The sequence below is a fragment of the Poecilia mexicana genome, unplaced genomic scaffold (genome assembly GCF_051168715.1).
Source record: "Poecilia mexicana isolate PSO_F unplaced genomic scaffold, ASM5116871v1 scaffold_1, whole genome shotgun sequence".
NCBI lineage: Eukaryota > Metazoa > Chordata > Actinopteri > Cyprinodontiformes > Poeciliidae > Poecilia > Poecilia mexicana.
In genome coordinates, this window is record NW_028263370.1 from 5602266 (window position 1) to 5614820 (window position 12555).

A 12555-nucleotide genomic window follows, 5' to 3' on the forward strand; every position below is an offset into this window, starting at 1 on the left:
AGCAAGTTACATTTGGAAACTTTTCAAATTTAACACACCGTTTGAGCTTTCAGACATTACTTATCTATTTTTTAAGTTGTTTTTTTTTAGGTTATTCCAGATCTCTTGTTTGAGATGAAAGATTTTACCTTGAAGTTTTGTGTCATTTCTTTTTAGTAGCTTGGTTTTATAGAAGCCTACATAATTTAGTTTCATCTGTGTTTTTATTTTAACTCCTAAGAAGATAAAACGACAAAAATTTCATTTTAAAGGGAATAAAATGTTTTATAAAGCCATCAGTTTTGTTATGGATAGAGGAAAAAGCACAGATTATTGATTTTAGGGACCTTTTTCCTGCTTCGTCATCTCGACCTTATAAAACTGAGTATTGTTTTTTTTTTAACTTTGCAAGCTGAATTAAAGGTATTAAATTCAGGAATCCTGAGTGAGTTTATCGTAATAAACACGCTTGAAACAAAAGGTTTATAAAGCATACATCAGATACAACGGTTCTGACTGCAGGGGTTCAAGAACTTCTCTCTATTTTATTGAAGATCCTGTCTTACCTTGTAGCCCATCTCTCTGGTCTTCTCGGAGAGTGTGTTGTACTTCTCCTGGCTCCTCCTGATGTGCTCTTTGTCTCCCAGAGACTCAACATGTCGCAGCTTCTGGTGAGACAACTCCAGCTGCTCCTGGTAGTGGCTGTGCTTCTCCACCTTGGTCTCAAAGTGATGCAGCTCCTCCTGAATGAGCGGAGAGAAGAAGGATATGAACTGAGCAGAGCAGAGCAGAGCGAGTTCGCCTTCAATTACATGGCGAGTGGAGCTGATAAACACTTGAAGCAGCGGATGAAGCAGAAATGTCACTGCAAACTCAAGCTGAATGTAGCCCCGTGATCCATCTGATCTTGGCTTCGATACAAAGTGAAGGGCAAACTAATCCTGCTCCTACCAAAGCAGCACTCGAGTTAAAAGTTGAACCTCTCGAGTTAAAATGAACGGGGGGCTTGGAAAGTTTCTACTAAGAGGCAGACTGACAAAATCCTCACAAAGCAACCTCTGTGAGCCTCACCTTGAGAGACTCCAGCTCATCTTTGCTGAGGTTTGCCCTCTTTGCAGCCTCCCACAGTTCAATCACACGCGGCTCCCGAAACACTGCAGAGCAACGACACACACAGAAAGGTGAGGAGAGAAACTAAGGAGACGGTTTGGAGCCACAACGGCTCTGAAACAGAGACAAGTGATGTTTTAATGCGACAAAACAACGTAGCTCACTTCTCACTTGTTCTTCACATCAACAATGAAGGAACAGCGTTTCCAAATACTCTCCAACTCAAAAATTCAGACATTAACTGAATAAAATAGAAAAGTAAAATTTCTGTCCATTTTCCATTGCAAATATTAAAATGAACTGTTAATTTACAATGCTGGGATAAAACCATCATCTCAAATGATCAAAATTAATTATATCGTTAATGGGGAAATAAAAGTTAATGGGAAAAGATGTTGTCATTTTAATAGTACACTCTGTCTCTGAAGTAGAATATGGAGATGAACTGATCAGGTAAACTCAACTCTTGTTGATCAAAAACGATAATTTAGGTTGTAGAAATATGTTATTAGGGGTTCTGATGGTGTTTAGACCTGCAGAGAAGGCCTTTCTGCATTTAGGTAGAAATTACTTTTACAAACAGAATACCTCATGTAAATAAGCCAGGTATCGGTTTTGTAAAACATAGCAGCAGTGAACGGAAGCAGCTGAAAGTCTCAAAAATCTCAGTGTCCACGGTTGCCTCAGTAATCTGCCTGCTGAGTGGCTGTGAGAGCGCTCTCTTGTGGCTGAGGCAGGAACCATGTTGTCCCCATTCAATCACCTTCTATTATTATGAGAAGATTCATCATGACAGTGATGACCAGAAAACGATCCACAGTCTGTTTGCTGAAGGTCGTCATTCTCTGCAGTTCTAGACGACGTGCAACTTTACGTTTTGATTATTTATGGCTCCTACTTTTAAGGTTTGTTTTAAGGAATTCTGGTGATTAAATATTTCTTTATAATAGGAACTCATAGCTTTATGGGTAGCCAGGCTTCAAGTAATATATCAGGTTTCCTGCTGATGAAAGGGATTAACATTTCCCTCAATATCACCTCCAGATACTCCAGGACAATGAAGCTCAAGTTACTGCTGGTGGCTGTACAAAGTGTAAAGTGCTTTATTATCCTAAATGTATTTTTAATGTTCTATATAACTTCCACTATTGAGACTATATTGCAAGCAGCCATTTATTCTTCTCAGCCGTAAAGCATACACAGATTTCATTATTTTACTAGAGACGAAACTGATCAATCAAGATCAGAATCTGAGGAGTTTTCTCTTCATCGGTTCTGATCAATGACTGGCAGGTCAAATTTAACGATTTACAACTAAGAACTTGTTCCAGTTTTAGTGAATAAATATATCAGGATGTACTTCAGTGCACTCCGTTTTCAGTTTAATGAAAAGGCCTATAAAGGTTAGCGATGAATGCTGCGGTTTATAAATGCAGATCATTTCTTCATTCCTTCAATTTATGCCAGATTCAAACTGCTGCCAAGCTACCTGCAGGACATATTTACTACAACAGCAATAGAAAATAGTGAATAAATTTAGTTGTTGAATTAAAACTGTATTGGGAATGTCTCCACTGTGGTGCTAAGGGAAAAAAAAACACTCATAATTAATTAGAATAGAAGCTAATTGATAAACAGCGCTGCGTAAATTATGTAGCGCCCTCTCACTTGCTCCCCACCTTCCTCCGTCTCTCTACGCACTCCTCGTAAACATGCTGTTGCAGTAAAATGGAGATTATATTTTAAAAATGTCAGAAGGAAATAGAGTCCCGTCTGTGTTTATTTGGATACAGACCAGGATCCATGTGGTCACTCAGGACGCATTTAAACCCAGATCTGAACGAGGCATTTCGAGCAGGACGCCTCAAATCCAACAACTCAGTACTGATGTTGCTGCCTGGCCTCAACGAACCTTTGTAATACCAGACATTGTTATGTTGTGTTTTTTTGTTTACTGTAGTATTGGTGGCTTGTACACTTGTAACGTCATAATGTGGATTAAATTGAAGTCACTCTGAAGGCCCAGGTACCAAATGCCCAAAACTGTACTAAATGTTGCAACAGTTTTACCGTAATTCTTTAATCACACCTTTTCTCACATGCTGCTATTCGCCAGTGTTTTCATATCCCTGGGTTCATTATTGGCCCCTAGCTTCTGCTTTCCTTCTCCTCACAGAGTGCCATATAAATCTAGACCTTTTGCTATTTGTGATTTTCTAAAAAGGCACATTGTATTCCGTACTGATGACAGAGAATGGGAACCTTGGGCTACGTTCTTGACTGCTTTGTGCTCAGTCTGTTCCTTTCACACTTTTTTTTTTTTTTACATATTTTCCCCATCTTTGGGCTGAAACCCCAAACGACTGAAAAGGAAAAATTTTAAGCTTGTTAATAAAACAAACAAAAAAATTAATAAATACAACAACATTTTTGATGGTTTAAAGCAATAAACTTGAGGCCAGAAGGAGGAACTAAAGAGGACATCATTGTGACAATGTCCTTGTTTTATATGTAACCAATCTTAAAATCTTATTAGATTTTCATCACTTTTACAAGCTAGAACAGAGAAATAGAAAAATTATGATCATACAGGAAGCTTGGTGTTTTTCACCCAGAACTACAATAAAAGTTTTATGACTCAGATAAGACCAACCTGCAGTTGGTCTTCAAAGCTCATTAGAAATCCAGGAGTATCTAAGAATTACATTACAGAAAAGTAAGACCTTTATTTTAAAACCCATCAGAGCTTTTGTTTTCAAACACCAACAGAATTACTCTTTTTCACACCTGGTTTAGGTAAATTAGTAATGCAGAATCTAGTTTTATAAATACAAACTAATGAAAAATAGAACAGCCTTATTTCCAAAGGAAACAATCGTCTCATCACCAGTCTACTGCAGAAATTTAACTGCAATTTAACACAAAATGTTATTAAGTTTTGAAGGTCCAACATGACTCTTTTGTTGATCACTGGTTTAGGAATTTTAAATCTACTTGCGCAATAATCCATGAAGACCTGAACTCCTATTTTGTCACATTTTTTAAGCCTCACATAATCACCGATTTAGGCTCATTAGGGATTTGGATCCTTATTTAGTTGCAATAACATTAAAATAGGAAGAGACTTACTCCATGTCCCTGGTTGTCATGGCGATTCTCACATTTTTCCCCATAAGGGATCAGAGAGAGAAAGCAGTACCTCAGTACATCTCGTCAAGACAAATAAAAAGATGCAAAGACTCAAACCCTGAGTGACACTAAGGTCTGATACATGTTCATGGAAATGTTTATACTTATACACTCTTTTTTTCTGTAGAAGATATAAATCCACACTACAAAAGAGGATTCTCACTGAAAATAAACCAGATTATATTGGCTGAACCAAGTGAAACTCCCTGTGCTCTGGAGGGAACCGACGTAAAACTAAGTCCTAAAACCCTGACCGACACTCCTGAAAGTAGACTGACGTTCTTATTAACGTCACACTAATGATGTTTGCAGGTTGTAGCATGGGGGCAAATTAAACTTAAATTGTTAAAAGAAACAATCCTCATCAAAGCTGCATCAATAAGTTTGTGCACATGACTCTGTTCAAAGGCTGTCCGTCCATTTCTTTGGCAAACGTCAATAAAGTTAATAAAATAAACTTTTTCATTTTATTATGGATTTATGCAGAAGTGCTTTCCAAGGCTACTCAGTCACCTTGAATCAAAGGCTTGGACTGAGTTTTCTGTGCACACTTCTTCGCTTTAACAAAACAAGACGAGAAGAAAGAAAATACTGACCAACGTAGAATGGGACACGAGACCAGAACTACAACAGCAAAGACCTTCACCCAAAGTAGCCATCAGGCAAACTGGAGCTTGCAAAGAAAAAAAACTACAATGGGTTCTGTGAGAAGAGGATGGATGAAAAAGCTGCAAATCTTAAGGGGAAAAAAAAAAGAAAACGCTAACTGGAACAAGGACAAACTGATTTACGTCAACGCTAGAACTTAGCTCTGAAAGCAGTTTTTTAAAAAAAACCCTCAATCATTCCCTATTGAAAACCAAATTGAACTTCAACTAAAAGCCAAAAAAAAACCCCAAACCCATTTGTGTGACGCCTATAGCGTATTACCTTTCCAGAAGAGTGTTACTATGATTACAAGTCTCTGTGAATAAAGAGTCGGGGTAAATGAGAAGCGAGATGCGTTTCGCTTCCTCCTCACCGCTGTCTTGAGAGAAACCCTCGTGGCTGATTTTGCGGAGGCGCTCGAAGCCGTGGTTGAGGTCTCTCATTTTCTCCTTCAGCTCCGTGTGCTTCTGCTGCAGCAGGTGCTCTTTGGTGTCGCCCTCCATGGGGGAGATCACGTTCTTGTGAATTTCTAAAGGGAGGGCAGGAGACAAGTGGGGGAGAGGAGGTGTTTGGGAGCGAGGCCAAGAAGAGAAAGAAACAACAGAGGGATGGAAATTAAACCAAACAAGCGTTTTCATGGGAGTTTTTGCAGATGCTCTGAAATAGCCTTGAAAGACAATTGGTCTGATCTTGTGATATTAAAATAAATTCCTCTGTAAGAGCCGTGAGTCACCTATAAGTCTGGACTTACTGACTATCGCCGTCAGGTTATGAGATTCCCCGTCCGTCTCATCTTCAAGGAGGAAAAACTCAAACAAAGGCCAGAATAATAATACCAGCTGACATTTGGATCAAAAAGAGAAAAAAAGGGCAAACAAAATGAAAATCAAGGAACAGACAGACGGTGAGCAGACAAAGTGGTGAGATAGAGCCTCAGGCCCTGCAGGCAACATGTGATTGGCTCAATATTTAAATGCATCAGACAAGCAGAAAAAAAAAAACAACCTCCGGCTCGTCTTGCAGCGACATAGATGCTGTGGAGATTTAAAAAAAAGAAAAAAAGGAAACGGCAGCAAAGTGTCAGTCCAGCCCAAAAGAGATACTGCGCCCATCCAGATGAAACACTGTGGGGGACTGCCAGCTCTCCTTAAATCTCTCAGTTTGACATGATGAGCAGTGACAGAGTAAAGAGCGGCGGACGGGAACCTGTCCTGCCTGATACCTGCCACCGGACCGCAGAGCTCAACGAGAAGCTTAGAACTCCAAAGGTCCATAAAATCAGTGCTACGCAGCCACACCAGGGTCCAAATCAATTTGAGTTTACAGCAACTAACATTCACTGTCAAACAGGTTGCATGGGTTAACATGGTTCTGATCAGCTGGCTGAACAAAGGCTACTGCACTAATCATTTACTTACACAATAAAGAAATCTGTTAATTGAAAATAATACTGATTTAAAAAAAGGACACAAAGAGCTGGTTTGGAAAGTGTTGTTAGCTTGACATTTTACAATTACAAGTGATAATCTATTGACAGCATGTCTGCCATGTAGCCTGTTATGGCTGAAAAGAAAGCAAACTTATTATCCAGATAATATAAACTTTTCTTCCTTTTGCTCTGTAAAGAGCAAAAAAAGCACAATGTCCTATGCAAAGCATACATTAAAAACTAGTTTTTGCTGAAGTCTGCAAATCAAAATAAATACATTTTATGATACTACTATCAATGTATTAACATATTTTCAAAATTTTTAATTTGTGTGCAAATAATCAAGGTTGTCATGCCATGAGAGCCTCAAACTGGTGAGCACAGACGAAGTGCCAATAAGAGCAGAACGGACTGCAGCTTGTTTCAGTAGAAACGTTTAGCTCACCCTCGGTCCTGCTGACTGTGTCCATCAGGATGTTGTACTCGTGGATCTTGTCTTTGTGATGCTGGAATTCCCTCTTCAAGCTCTGCAGCTCTTCGTCAGAGAACTTCCCAGAGCTCTTGGCCTGTTGGTAGAAGAGAACAGAGAGGAGCGTGCTTCAAAAGTTACCGAGAACAGTTTTTTCTGCGTCGTCTTTCCTCTCTCCTTTGCGTCCGAGCACAAACCTTGTTCCAGAGTTTGTCCAGTTTGGGATCGTCGAACACATCGCCGTCTTTGGCCTCGTGGTCTTTCAGGGAGTTGGTCTCCATCGGCCTCATGTCCCGTTTCCCATCCATGCCATACTTGGCCAGGATCACTGCATAACAAAAGCAGGATGGTATAATTACAATCTGTGGTCCACAACCACGCCGTTTGCCTTGTAAAAATGGCGGCAGCAGCAGAGTTTGTTGTTGGGGAATGACAGCATAAAGGGAATCTGATTTGCATGCCCATTAATTAACCTTTTGACACAAAGGCATTCAATCCAAACAAAGACAGTGAACATTTTTAAAATAACAGCAAAGAAGAATCTGTAATGAAGGGTTAAGCATCATAAACTTTTGTCATTATACTGACAACACCTTGAGGTGGGCGTTTAAAAAAAATGCTTGTGTTTCATGGAACATTAAAAGAAACTTAAAATTCAACATTATAGAGAGAAAAACGAGCAAAACCTTACTTACAAACTAATAATCCATAAAAAATCTAATCATGAAACATTATGTTTTCTTCTGCTCTGAATGTAACAAACAGTGTTGCCACCTATTTTATACTCCTGCAGTGTATAAAGTTGAACTTTAGTCCCTCAGAAAGTGTACGCTCACTTTTCTGTTCCAGTAAAATGGGTTTCAGCAGCTTATTCAGCAACATCTTAGCACTCTTATAAGCCGTCATTGTGACATATTAACCTGTAATGCATCAAGCTGGGACTCAGGGTTGTTTTATCTTTTCAATAAACAGAACAGAAGTAGTAGTATAATATTTTATGGCGCTGATGGACTTCTGTACTTCTTTGAGATGCTGTTTTTGACTCAATCGACGAGTCCAAACAGTAAACAAGATTTTATTCTTGCAGTGAGTTTTACAAGAGGTGCTGCATAATAAGACAAATAAATATGTTTAAATAAATAAAAAAAGAGCTAAAGAAGTCATGGCTTAGATGAATGTTTGCAGGAGCTCTTTGTTAAAATAAATAAATAAAATAAAATAAATAAATGTTGGCCAGCAAAAGGAGAGAGAGTTGGTGGCTGGAGCTCTGCTGGTGCAGAAATGCTACTCCACCACTGAGAGTAACGAGGAGCTTCGATATTCAATCTTTAGACATTTTGATCTACAATAGTTGTGTAAAATGTGGACAAATTAAAGTGCTTACACAATAAATATAAGAATATATTGCACAGGCTGACAAAATCTGTTTTACCCAGTCTTAACATTTCACAGCACGTCCCTTTTGTTTTGTTATTGTTTTTTTTTTTTCTTTTTGGTTTACGTAAGATCAAGAAAGCCAAGGTGGATGGGATTCAAAATCACCTTTGGAACAAATAGCAGTGATTCTAAACAGGGTTTGGACCAACAATGCTTGTCGACCGACTGGAATTCAAACCTTGATTCAGTCACTGATTAACCTTCTTCAGGTTTCCTTCTCAACACTGGCCAAATTCCTTACAAAAAAAAAAAAAAAAAAAAAAAGAAAAAGCCAGTAAAGAGAAATGTACGGAGCCCCTAAGGGGACATGGAGAAAAAAAAAAAGGAAAGAAATCTCGACTTATTATCGCGAGATCCCGACTTATTATCGCGAGATCCCGACTTATTATCACGAGATCCCGACTTATTATCTCGAGATCCCGACTTATTATCTCGAGATCCCGAGAAACTAAGTCAAGATCTCGAGATCTCGACTTATTATCTCGAGATCCCGAGAAACTAAGTCAAGATCTCGAGATCCTGACTTATTATCTCGAGATCTCGAGATCCCGACTTATTTTCTCGGGATCTCGAGATAATAAGTCGGGATCTCGCGATAATAAGTCGGGATCTCGCGATAATAAGTCGGGATCTCGCGATAATAAGTCGGGATCTCGAGATCTCGACTTAGTTTCTCGGGATCTCGCGATAATAAGTCGGGATTTCTTTCCTTTTTTTTTTTTCTCCATGTCCCCTTAGGGGCTCCGTAGAAATGTGTGCAGCCTGCTCACATAAGAGATGATTCTGCAGCTCCTGCAATTGCTATAAGTTGGCTGGATAAATAATATCCATGCATGTTGTTACTCTTAGTAAATAATTTTGAGAATTTTCTTTATCCCTTATTTGAAGTAACAATTAACTGTTAAATGTGTGATCATTTTTGTAGATCAGTATTTAAGAGGTCCTGTCTCGTTTTTCGCACCTAAATATTTTACATCCTCAAATTCATTTTTGTGTCGGCCAAAGAAAGCTTTGGTAAATATATATAAATAAATAAAAATGTTTTCAAATTATTATTTTATTTGTAAAAGGGGAAAAAACCTAAGCAACCCAACATTGCTCTTTGTAAAAAATATAATTAACAAATTCACAGACCTTCGAGTCTGGAAAGGGTCACAGAGCAATTTCAAAGGACTTGAGACTAATTGGAGTAACTAAAAAAACAAATTATTTCCTAATCTGATGATCTGTTCATTGGATAATTGTGTTTTGATAATAAATTGAAAGAAAAAACAGAAAAACAGTGTGTTGACAAATCAAATATTTAGATAAATTATTTACATTTTTTTGTTGTAGTCATGAAACCTGTATCTCCTCATGCTGATGATCAAGAACTGCATGCTGCACTAAAATTAATCTCTAAATTTCGCATGTTTTTTGGTGTCTAATGCTCTGAAAATCACCATTTATAGCAAGAGTGTTTCAGCGATTTGTTGCGTGTGAAAATCGAGTTAAATGGGATCACTGGAGAGGGTATGGCGTCTTGTTTCTGAGCTGCTGCCAGAGGTGCTACAGGGAAGAGGGCGTCCACCTGCTGCTCGTGGCAGAAAGCATCAGATACTTGTGTGGGCGGCTGCTTCATCACCTGCAGTTTAGCAGGAGAACATCCTTTCATGCGCTTGTACATCAGCTCCTGTTTCTGTCCTAACTTGATTAAGCATTTCTTGGTAAATTTAAATCTGCCCCACGCTCAACTCCCCTGCACAGGATTATGTCGGCGTGAACTGTCCATATTTTTTATCGGTTTTAAATACTGTCAATGGTGTTGAACTATGAATATACATTTGAATTTCTTGAAAACAAAATAAATGGAAAAAAAGAACAGACTTATTTTCTCCATTTAGGCTGTTCTCACCGTTAAAGTTGCGCCTGAGCTGGGCTTCTTTCTCCCCGTTCTCATCCAAGCCTTCCACCTTCATTTTTTTCCACTGCAGCTCATCTTTTTCCTGAATCTTCAGGTCGCTGTGCAGCTCGGCCTGTCGCACTGCTGTCAGTTGCATCTGACAACACAAAAGGAGCAGAAAATGACGGATTACTCTGAAAGGAAGAGGAGAAGTGTGTCTGCTCGGTTACTACTTTTAATGTTCCATCAGTCCAGAAAGAAACTGTGAAAGAAGCAATAAAAAAACCAAAGTGTATGACATATACAGTTTGGTTTTATTGTCCTTTCTTCTAAATACACCTTGTGAACAAACTACGCCATCATCCCACTTCTGCATCCGTTTCACCACCGCTTTGAGAATATGAACAAGAGGTTGGAAAGCTGAACAATCTCCTCTCCCCTCCCTAACAGGATGCCGTACTTTCCCACCGGAAGACGTCAGCCCCGGCTGCGTCTCCAGCACCACCACCACCACAATGAGAACTGGAGCACCTCATGGTTGTGTACTCAGTCTACTGCTAATCATGGCCATACACTGCTTAAACCGCATCATCAGGGTCGCTAATGAGGAGACACTACGGCGGATCTCATCCGTAAGATTGACAGATCAACCCAGTGCCGTCAGTTGACTGTGAACGATGTAAAACAGATGACAGTCAACTTTAATAACACCACCAGGACACCGCTGAACAGTACAACTCCTCTATGGATGCTCCTTAACCATTTAACACTATGTCAATGTCAAACTAAGGCGTGTGCTAATTTGGCTGAGCATGTCATTCTGATTCCCCCTTTGTCACAACGCTAAAATTAGCTTTGAAGCCTTTTCACTATTCATTCATTATTAAACAGTTTGTGATTCTTGAGACCGCTGTACTCTCAGCTGTGAGATCTACGGGCAAAAATAATACGTCAGGTTTAAGCTCTTTCAATATTTATTAATTTCCACGAGAACACAGAAATGTGTTGCTTTATCAGGACTGCAGATAGCAACTTATTCTGTCTTGAGGTACACTTACCCGTTTGGCTTTCTCCCACACCTGGTTGAGTTTAGCTATCCTGAACTCCGCTGTCTGCCCATCGCCATCACTCTGCGTGGGCTCGTTCACCTGCCGAGAGTATTTCCCAGCCATGACACCCACACTGAGACAAAGCGCCGTCACCAAACATTGCAGCCTCATCTTTAAGAGCAGCTACACGCCAAAAAGAACAACAAAGAGGCTAAAACTGCAATCACAGAGCACAACAAACAGTGTTATTGTAGCTCACGCCAGCACACAGTCACGTGTTCAACTAGAGGTGGGATTTGTCTCTAAGTAGAACTCTGGGATATGTAGTTTTATCTTTCCCGCTTTCTGGGACTGGTGAAACGGTCCAAACCCTGTATTGACTACAATTCCCAAGATTCCGTGGGGTCCTGTTGCCAAGCAACGAAGCAGCTTAAATTCTGTGAGCGAATGGTAAGCCTCCACGCGTTTACACCGCTGGATGCTGCTCACATCTTCCAAGGAACTATAAAATGACAGTTTTTCATTAATTTTAAAGGAGAAGTAAACTATGAAGTCTAACTGAGTCCATAAAGCAATGTTACAAAGCAATACAACTTTTATGTTGTATTGCTTTGAACATTGATGTTCGTGGTGTTATGCACAGCGAACATCATTTCCAGATATAGCTAGTAAAAAAGAGTAAGGGAGATGAATTTATTTAGCTTTTTTATCACGTAAATTAAATACTATTTGTTATCTATTGTATTTTTTGAATTTACTTGTTTTAAATTTCCACACCTTCTTAAATATAAACACCCACAACAACAAAAACAGGGTTTAGTGGTCATTCCTGTAGAACTATCATATTAATTTTTTAAAATCTAGTATCAGTTTAAGTGTATAATTTTCCTCCATATTGTAGCAGATGTAATTTTAAATGGAGCAAAATGGTTTTCCATTTGCATTATGAGAACTATTCATCTCTCGTCTTTAATATTTTATCTTTATCACATAAAAAAAAAAGCTTTGGAGCGCTGAAACAAAGATGAGCTAGGATGAAAAAAAAAAAGCTAAGCCATCATAAATCTGGAAAGGCCACATGGAGTAGATAATGCAATACTCTCACTTATGATTGATATCATTCATTTCTCATCTGAGACAACCAGGGTAATTACATTTTCTTAGACACAAAATAGGAGAAATATTTATATAACTGGTCTTCCGACGGAGTTGTTTGTGCAGCATCCATGCCAATACACCACAAGACTCAACCTAAACCCAGTTAAACCTAACATCAAATTTGAAAAAAATGAGAGAAAGGACAGGAGACAGGCTGATGGAAAGATGTTATATTGTTATTCTCTGCTTCAATGAAATTGTTTTG

General features: G+C 39.0%; 1 protein-coding gene across 1 annotated transcript in view; it reads right to left on the reverse strand.

Annotated features, from left to right (window-relative positions):
- The window catches only part of lrpap1 (low density lipoprotein receptor-related protein associated protein 1), a 14187-nt gene extending 2697 nt beyond the window's left edge, over positions 1–11490 (reverse strand). The window contains exons 1-7 of the mRNA XM_015008791.2: positions 11202–11490; positions 10156–10300; positions 7022–7152; positions 6801–6921; positions 5300–5455; positions 1051–1133; positions 546–722 (exon numbers count right to left, since the gene is read on the reverse strand). Of these exons, the coding sequence (XP_014864277.1) occupies positions 546–722; positions 1051–1133; positions 5300–5455; positions 6801–6921; positions 7022–7152; positions 10156–10300; positions 11202–11363 (975 nt within the window). The 5' untranslated portion in view covers positions 11364–11490. The remainder of the gene's footprint in view (positions 1–545; positions 723–1050; positions 1134–5299; positions 5456–6800; positions 6922–7021; positions 7153–10155; positions 10301–11201) is intronic.
- Between the last annotated feature and the right edge of the window lie 1065 nt (positions 11491–12555).